The 10,019-nt window shown below is 38.9% G+C and overlaps 1 protein-coding gene across 2 annotated transcripts in view; it reads left to right on the forward strand.

The window, feature by feature from the left end:
• Positions 1-9,615, forward strand: part of TMOD2 (tropomodulin 2) — a 65,129-nt gene extending 55,514 nt beyond the window's left edge. Inside the window, exon 10 of one of the 2 annotated variants that reach the window (XM_008016598.3) lies at positions 1,667-9,615. In XM_008016598.3, coding sequence (XP_008014789.1) covers positions 1,667-1,701 — 35 coding nt within the window. In that variant the 3' untranslated portion in view covers positions 1,702-9,615. The remainder of the gene's footprint in view (positions 1-1,666) is intronic. The other variant, XM_008016599.3, reaches the window with a different exon arrangement.
• Positions 9,616-10,019: the final 404 nt, after the last annotated feature.

The raw sequence follows: 10,019 nt of genomic DNA on the forward strand, positions 1-10,019 counted from the left end.
CGCAGTGTTTAAGTTACATCATAGCATTTTCTCAAAAAAGAAGTTTGTTCTATTTTCCAGGTAGCCTTTGATTTTTGCTTGATTTCTTTTGTGTATTTGCTTCTCTTTTACTTACATGTAATCACCTTGTGTTGTTACGTGCACCAGATACCCAATTATGTTTGACTTCTGACTGCTTTGGTACTTAGTTCTAAATATGGGTATGTCTGATACTTTGGCACTTTACATGTGATATAAACATGGAGCTACATTATGAAGTTTAAACTCACAAGTTGCCTTTTCAGTTAGCCCCTTCAGCTTTTCCTGTGGCCACTTGTTGCTGAGGATCCCTGGCATTTCTTCTGTTAGGGGTGGAGCATATCCTGATCAACCATAGCAAAGAGGAATGGAACTGGGAAAACTTGGTCTGAGGATATCCCAGCCATCTGGAACAGCCTGGCAAAAGGACATCTAGGGGGAAACATCCATTTGGCAAGCGGTCAGTCAGTCAACAGCAGGCTTCAATCCCCAGTTTGAGGTTCAGGGACAGAATGCCAGATCTTGGGTGGAGGAACTGGGCAAGGCGTTCCACCAGGTACAGTGCTGGCCTCAAGGAGGACTCAGATAGTGAGCAAGATAGAAGCTAAAGGTTAGAACAAGAAGGGGCAAATAAAGGTTAGTATCCAGTTCCTTGTCCAGACAGGCTTTGCCAAGACCCTGAGGCCTAGGCAAGGTGCAGTGTGTGGCATCAGGAGGCTGGCTGGACATGTGATGGTACTTGCCTGGGGGATACACAGGGTGAGGCCAAGGGGCAGACAGGCAAATAGGGATTTGGGGAAGAGTGGAAGCAGCAGTCAGAAGACACCTAGGAAAAGCACATTGGGTCCACAACCAAACAACATGGAGACCAAAGGAAAACAGGCAAAACGAGAGGTCTAAAGAAAATAGGGCAGCCTACGTCCAAGCAGCAGCATCTGTGGGCAAGAGCCTAGGCCAGAGCTAGGCTATTTAAAGTGGAGAGTTAGAGCAAGACTACAGCCAGGGCACATTTTTACCAAATCCAAGAAGGTTCAATAGCCCTCTTCCCAGTGACCAGGAGAGCCTGCAGTTGGGAAAGTGAAAGGTGGAAGAAGAGGGTTGCAGGAACTGGGAAACAGGCAGTCTGGGCAACTTCTTCGATCCTAAACATCAGGTTAATAGAAATTAATCTCTGAATCATACCTTCCTGTAGGTTGATATTTAAGAGTTTTTATTTAGAAGAGTTTTAGAATCTTTGAACTATTTGCAGCTCCTTCCAGACTTCAACCCATAATTAGCATTAAAAGATTGTGAAGAGTTAGTTAAAGCCAGTTGGTGACAGAGTTGCTAGTGCCATGGATAAACGGCCATGAAAATAGTCAAAGTGCATAGTTTCACAGGTCTCTTCTGGAATTTCTACCCCATAGAAATGCGAATGTTCTAACACTGGAGTACCCAACTATCAGACATACCTGTATTTAAATGTAAATTCCACCAGACACTGGATTATTTTATCATTTCCATTGATTGTCATGGTTGAGTATTAAAATTTAAGATAACTATATCCTCAAGTGTGTGAGATTGTCATCTTATGTAATTAATGCTGTTTATCTGGAATTTAAGAAATATCCCTTCAATTTGTCTTTATGTTCCTTTCTTTCTTACCTAGTTCGTAAGAAGAGAGTTGAAGCAGACAGAAGGTAAACTTCCTCAGGGAGGAGTGAAGTTTCACCATGGTGTGGCCATTGAAAAACAAATACTCTTCTTCTTCCCCATCAGGACCATTTTATCAAAGTTTGTTCATTTCCGTTAACCACATAACTAATAATTTAATTGTTATTCTTTTTTAGCACTACTTATTTATCTTGGATTTTGTAATATATACAATTGTTTTATTTGCTCATGGGCACTTCTGGCAACTTGACAAATGGACTGATGCAGATTTTAGAGAGTGACGACATGGAAAATGAATTTAACCACTTTCTTATTGGGTTGTCTTGCTTTCTTACATGAACTTTTTTTTTTTAATCATTGAAAGGAATTTAGTGTATAATATGTGTTTGTAATTGTGATTATGATAGAGGCCTATCTCTGTTTACATGCATAGCTTTGAGTTAGGCTAAATACATCAGAAGTGTTCTGTGGACCACATAAGAAGTTAGTATTGCCAATCTTTAACTGCGTGTGAAAATGTGACCAATTTAGCACAAATTCTGTCTTCGTTCCAGAAAAATCAGTAAATGCACATGCCCTGTTGATTGGAGATCAGTAGTGTCATCTTCATAAAGCAAGACAACATTATGACACTTTAAAACAGTATTAGCAAAGAAGTCTATTTGTTAACCCACAAATGCAGCTTCAAGCCAGACTCACAGGTAGCAAAATGAATTAGCACACCTACTTTTACTGACTATTCAACATAAATTGAATCTTTAACATGACTTTAAAGGACAACTATTTACAAAGCTGTTTTAAAGTTTTTCAAACATGATAGAAATTTTCTAAATGTTAGTAAGAGAGAAGCTTTTAAAACAGTACATTCCTGAATAAAACAAAAATATTGTATCTTAAGGCTGTCTGATGCACATGATTGCATTTTTTTGGCAAATTTTAGAAGCATTTATTGCTTTGTCTTTAGTGTAACAGGATCACAGGATGAAAGATGAACATTCAGGTTAATTATCTAGACTTTTGTCCGCAGTACATGATCCATCCAGACATTTGTGAATGTCAGGAGAAAAATGTGAATTATCATTTATCCAGATGCGTGTCATCTCAAGGACAAAGCCTGTGAAAGTACAGCTGAAATGGTTGCATTGTAGTGTGCATTAATCTTTTGATGTAGTGGTGTAAATTTGCAATGCTAAACTAAGGAAGCAGGTGACTGCAGCCTTTGGCTCAAGTGCACTACTCTGATAACTGTCAGTGCCTGAGGTTGTGATTGGTGACATTCTGACACTGCCCAAGGCAACTCACCCTCTATTCCTCCTTTCTCCCCTCCCTTTCTTCCAATTCATTGTCATTTTTCTCTTCTTTTCTCTAATTTGTTACTAAACAAATTCCAGAGTTTGTTTAGTAACGGAGTGTTCCTTAGTTGCCTGGTAGCAATAAAACAAGTGAATAGGAAAATGATTAATATATTATTCTGTTATTCTATTTAGCTTGTAAAACACATGGAATCTGTTTAAGATAGCCCTTGTAAAGTTGGACATTTACCTGTATTATAAGTACCCACAGCTGTGTCTCTGAAGTCCTTTGAAATATCTCATTTTCTTGAAATTTTTTTAATTTTTGAGAACACAATAAGCAGAATATTCTAACACCTTTGGCCCTAAAAATCCTTTAATTAGTTTATGGCTTCATCTCCTTATCTATTTTAAAAACATAGTAAATACTGTTTCATGGTTTTCAGTCTGATTTTTCCTTCCCTTTCACCCATTTAGGTGTGATGTGTTGGAGTCAACTTGTACAGGCTTGCCAATTGTTATATTTTCAAGAATTTTGCAAACTGGTTGTTCAATACAGCCATTATTTAAAATGAAATGATGTGTACTTACAATTGAATGAATTATATTAAGGACAAAAGTAACAAATACTATACTCAAAAATCTTACATTTTACTATTTTCTAACCTCTTAAGATTATTTACATCTAATAGGTATGTATGTAGAAATACTACCTAATAGTATGCTACTGAACATATCCTCTCAACTCCATGTTCACTACTTCTTGTTATTACAATGGCTTGAAATTGGCCATGGTAGAAATATTTACATCACAGAAATTAGCAATATGTAAGAAACTGGGGCTTTCTCCCCCTCTAGATTGCTGGTTGATAAGCATTCATCAGCACACCACTGGGTGAAATTACAAATTTTTTTATACATACGTTTTGCTTACCGTGTTGCCAAAGGGAAGAACATTTCTCTTAGATGTCTTTTCTCCTCTTTGGATTCGTTACAAACCTATTTAAGTGCTCAGTCCCTGACCTGCCTCTCCAAGTCAGCCTTTTTCCTTTTTTTTTCTCACTCTCTTTCTTGCCTTGCCTCTTAAGATCCCGGACCCTATAGAGCATTCCTTGCAGCCCCACAGTGCTGTGAACTGGGGGCTGAAGCGGTTATTGGCAAACTCTGGCAGAAAGCAAGAAAAAAAAAATCAGAGTTCAACCATGGCTGTTTCTTTTGTACAAGCAGTTATTGATAGTATCAAAGCAAGATAATGGAAAATTATCAAAAATATAGCACTGTTTTTAGCTTATAAAATAGTTGGGTCGCATGCAACAGAGTCTATGACATGAAATGTTGATTACTAATCAGTTTGTTTTATTATTACCTGTGTTTTTAAAGTGGCTTGAAAGGTGGCATTTCCATGAGTATGCACATATTGACGATAATCCTTAGAAAAATATACACTTGAGGAGCCTATCCACCATTTAATTAGCCTAGGACTTCATCCCTTTCTCTGCCCAAAGTATGTGGAAATGGTAGCTCTTTCATCATCATGGGCACAGTTAATCCTTTGCTATCCATTGTAATGGGGCATAATGTATATAAAATTTTTTTCTATGTATTCGTTTTGCCAGATACTGTGTTGAGATATTTGGCAATATTTGGATAACTGATTGAAGGGAGATAACTTCTCCCCAGGCCTATCTCCCTCCCCCTTTTAGAGTTGTGCAGGTCTACTTTAAGTGTAAAATCATTCACCTGGACTTGTGGGCTCATATCACCAACATCTATTATGGCATATGTAGATGATGTTTAGGAGATAAACCTTAGAAGTCTAGAAATCATATGATTAGTTCAGCACTGCAGCTCCCCATCTGCTTATTGTGTATAACTGGAAGCTGTTTTCATCCTCATCAGCGTGATTAAATGACTTAGTTTCTTTCATCTTTGGAGGGTATAATGTAAATAAGTGTCGTGTGTGTATGTGCATGTGTACTGTCAGATATCTAACTAGGTATTTGGCTACATCTGGACAACTGATTGAAGGGAGATGCTCTCTCCCCAGTCCTTTTCCCTTGTCCTTTTTAGAATTGCTGCAGGCCCAGGTTAAATATGAAATTACTCCCTAGAGTTTGCAGTTTATGTTACCAACCACCACATTTTATAGCTATGTAGAGGATGACTCTTAGGAAATAAATATTAGAAGCCTAGAAATCATTTAGTTGTTTTAGCACCAAATCTATCCATTTGCCTAATGTATTTAACATTCCATCCTCATCAACATGATTAAGCCCCTTTCTTCCATCTTTGTAGGGCTCATTGTATATAAATATTTTGTACATAAAGATCATCAAATACCATAATGAGGTATTTGGCTTCATCTGGAAAATTGATTGGAGGGAGACACGGTCTCCCAGCCCTGCTTCCCTTGTCCCTGTCCAAGTTGCTGCAGGCCCAGGTTAGAAGATTACCAACCTGGAGGGGCATGCAGTTCATCTTACAATAAAAGTCCATTCATTTAAAAACTCAGAAATCATCCCAGTGCCTGTACTCCTCAAACCAATTTCCCTAAGGGGAGACTGGCACACCAGCCCAAAGAACAGGTGCTTCTCTTCCAACAGAAACATGGCCCCTGACAGGGCACCAGCATTAGGGAAACCAATGTCTTCCGTATAGCTGCCATGAGAATATTTCAGATGCTCAAACTGAAAACTCTTAAAACCAATGTTAAGCATCAGCATGCTTTAAGTGTAAGATAGCCCTTTGGAATTTACAAACACATGTGCAGCTATTTCCTTGTTCACGCATATGATGTACTCAGCCCTCTCCTAGGCACTATGAAGGAGACAGAGGAAGCATAAAAATTCTGGACTAATGTAATTTTTTATGCCTTTCTGGGATTGGGGAGTAGATTGAGTGCCTTTTTTACAAAGAAGATCCCATATTTAATTCAAGTATTTATAGCATCAGCAAAAAAGGGCAGAGGGCAGGAAGTTGAGAACACTAGGTTCTGTGCTATGTTACCTGTATTCGGTAGAACTGTTTCTGGAGTCAGGTTTTAAGTCATGATCCTGAAGCTTCCTTCCCCTCTTCTACTAATGATGCAATAATAGCTGTTTTCGTTTTAATTAGCAGAGAACTAAGAGGAAAGGTCCTAGCTCTACCTTCCACTCGCAACTTCCCTTTACCTCCCCTTATTGCTTTCATCTCAAATATCCCTGCTACTCAACCAATCCTAAAGCTAACGTACTGAGACGCACACAAAGGAAAGGTGTGAGAGTGCTTGGAAGCATCCAGCTGAGCCCACTGGATGAAAATCACACGATAGGGCCTCCTGTTGTGATATACTGGCCAGAGAAAAGCGCCAAGAACTTCAGGGATGTTATTCACTGCTTTCCTACTCCCCAGCACTAGATCAGATTGGATTTTACTTTGTAGTTCAGAAGTTAAGAAGTCAAATTGCTGACCAAGGTGGGGAAAGAGGATGGAAATTAAAGGTTTACATTTGTTTAATGGCAGAACCGAGATTTGCTCTGCTTACCTCTTTCCCATCTGTCTGTAATAGCAATGACTGAATAATCAGTAGACCAATGGAAGAGGAGTTGCAAGTTTAAATTTATTACCTGACTCTGGGTTCTGTTCTAGAAACAGTACATGTTTTAGAGGCTTTGCCAGTTGGGATACATTGTTGACTTGGGGGAGGCTGAAGGAGAGAGCTGACAACCTAGACACAGAAAAGAGTAATTAACTAACTAGATTTTCTTCTGATCTCTTCCATGGTAGTGATTCTGAGCACATTGGCCCAGCTAGTTGGTATGGTGAAGGGGCACCGTACTAACAGATTTGGAGACTGAATCCTAATCCCATCACCAACACTTAGCAGGTATATGATCATGGGCAATTCATTCAATTGCCTGCCAATTATAGACTATATAGGGGGAAGAGCACTGGATTTGGAGTCAAGAAACGTGGACACTTGGCTCCACACTTCCTTAGCTGAGTAACTTTGGGCAAACCACTTGGTCTCTCGAGCCTAAGGTTCTTCAGCTATAAAATGGGAATAATATCTTCACTAACTACCTCACAGAGTTGTGGTAAGAATATAATCAGATAACTGGATACAAACACTATATAAACTGGAAAGCGCCATACAAATGTGAGAGATCAGTTTTATTATCAAATCACTATTTTCCACTGCCTCTTGAATCGGTTTTATTCTAACCAACCATTACATCTTTCTCATCTTTTGGAGTGTGGGTAATTGAGGCTTGGGTGTGTCATTAGGGACTGGAGTTATTTCAGCTCCCACATAGAGGTGGGAGAGGTGGTTGATGGGGCGGTGGAAGTTAGATACCAGTGATGTATATGGTAGGACATTTTCCTGGGTCACTTTGACAGTACCTTGGGAAATTGTCAGAATCCTTGCAGAGGGCCTAGGCTGGGCACAAGGGAGAAAGCAAACAGTTGAGAATTGAGAGGAGGGTCTGGAGCACTACTGCCCTCCTGTCATTGCTGCAGGTGGGAGAGGCTAAGACTTCAGGTATGACTGGAGGCCTAGGAGAGAAGAGTGTCCCTAGGGTTTCAAGAATTTTCATGCCTAGCAGCTGAGTAACAAGCACTAGTTCTGATAGATAGTGAAGGGAAGAAAATGCCACCTGTTGTGGGATCAGCTCTGCAGGGCAGCAGCTGCCTTGTTATCACCAGCAACCTTAGCCCTGGTCAGTAATATTTCTGCTAAGAAAGGTTTTGAAGCATGGCCTCCAAGGACTTTCATAAGCCCTTGGAGTCAGGACTGTGTCTCATCCATCTTTGTATCTTCAGTACCATCTCATAAGGTGCCTTGTACATAGTAGGTGCTTAATGAACAAATGTTGCTTGAATTTAGCTGTTGTCCAGCCCCACAGAGTTATGCTCCATTTGCCACCATGTGATATTTTTGGGAAACAATACTGATTTGGATGCTAACTGTATGTGACTTTGGGCAAGACTCTCCCATCTATCTTGTCTTCATTTCATCTGTAAAATGAAGTGAGTGGATTCAGTGCTCCCTAAGGTCCCTTCCAGCTCCAATACTTGACAAGCCTATGATTCTAAATAGTTTCCATTGCCTCTGAACATGGGTGAGTAATGCCTCCACTGCAGCTCTGTTTTCCTCCAGGAGGCTTTGTTCAGAGGAGGTCTGACTATTGCACAGCCAGTTTTTTCTTCCTCTTCAGCAGTTCTTTACTGTCTTCAGAATAGTTGTGGATGAGCGGCCTTTTCTGAAAGGATACTTAAAAATATATACTATTTAGGCTGGGCATAGTGGCTCATGCCTGTAATCCCAGCACTTTGGGAGGCCAAGGCAGGTGGATCACCTGAGGTCAGGAGTTCAAGACCAGCCTGGCCAACACGGTGAAACCCCGTCTCTACTAAAAATACAAAAAATTAGCTGGGCCTGGTGGCAAGAGCGTGTAATTCCAGCTACTGGGGAAGCTGAGGCAGGAAAATCGCTTGAACCCAGGAGGTGGAGGTTGTAGTGTGCCGAGATCACACCACTGCACTCCAGCCTGGGTGACAAGAGCGAAACTCCATCTCAAAAAAATAAATAAAATATATACTATCTTGCTCCTCAACCAGTGGGAAAGGAGAGGAGGGGAGGCAAAGAAAGAAACTGAGCACAGTAAACACAGCATTTTTTGTAGGCTCTTATTTAAAGTGTATGTGTGTGTGTGTGTGTGTGTGTGTGTAAGTATTGACTAGGAAACAGAGAGAAGCCAATCAAAAGTGTACTGTGCAATTGAGAGAGGCTGACCCAGGATTTAAAACTTCCTTTGGGTAATCTAACTGTGAGTAGATAGGAATCGGCCATATGGTGAAATGAGATCAATAGGAAATGTGCTTTTTGAGGAAATTTTATTTTAGTACCAAATGTTGCCAGTGACAATCTTCAGTTAAGAAATAAGTTGTTCTGACCTAAAATTCTTATCTCTGCCACTTTGGTTTAAAAACAAAAACTCTTATATACATGAAATAATTATATTTTAATTAAACCTTTAGCTTAGTTGTTTTCATCTCTTCAAGGAAAATGAATAAGCAGCATTTTTCATTGTACTTAAAAATGTAAAATATCTGCATGCCACTAATCTGTAACATTTTACCAGTTCAGATGCCTGTAATGTGTGACTTTATGTGTGTCTGTGTTGTTTTGAAGATAACAAAGGAAGTAATACTTTGTAAACTGTTTAAACAAGTGTTTAAACTTACTATTGGCAGCATTTATTGGGCTAAGCAGTTACTGAAAACTCCATATAGTTTTATTTTCCATTTGAAACTTCAATCAAATCAAGACTATTATATTCATTAGGGAATTAAAGACTAATTTGCCTTTTAAATGTGAAGTTGAACATTGTGTGGAAAGTAAATGTGTGATAAAGCAAAATGTATAAAGTTTGAAATATTATACTTTTACCCTGGATAATTATTCAGGACCCCAGTTGGCCCAAATAGGTGCAATTTTTAATACTTTGAAATTAGCCAGCCAGACTTAATGCTAAGGTAAATGTAAACTGTTTTAATTAATTAGCTTTCAAAGATATAATGTATCTATTTCTGTCAGGAATGATATTTCCAAATGAAAATGTAAAGAACATTGGGAATTAATAAACTTTCCTTTCGAAGTAAAAGTAAAGACTGGTTTTATATGGCTAATTTTTAGACAGTGTTTCTTTAAAACAAATGGTTGGCATCATGTTATTAGATGAGCACATCTGCAGAAAACTATAAAATGCCTTTATTATGAAGAAACAAAACAACTACAAGTAGCCATAACAGAGAGAAGTAACTCGTTATCAAACAAAAATGTACACATTTGGCTAAATAGTTAAAAATTTACTAGAATGAATGGGAACAGGAATACAGAAAGCCCAAACAGGTTAACTATTTTACCCTGAATTTTTTACACTAACTTTGGATTTATATTATTATTATTTTTAAAGCCCTTCTGGTAATTTGTAATACTGAACACTAAAAATGATGAAGTTATGTTGTAAAGGTTTGACCCTGGAAAAACAGGAAAAGCTGTTCTTCCTGCCC

Source organism: Chlorocebus sabaeus, chromosome 26 (genome assembly GCF_047675955.1).
Source record: "Chlorocebus sabaeus isolate Y175 chromosome 26, mChlSab1.0.hap1, whole genome shotgun sequence".
Lineage (NCBI taxonomy): Eukaryota > Metazoa > Chordata > Mammalia > Primates > Cercopithecidae > Chlorocebus > Chlorocebus sabaeus.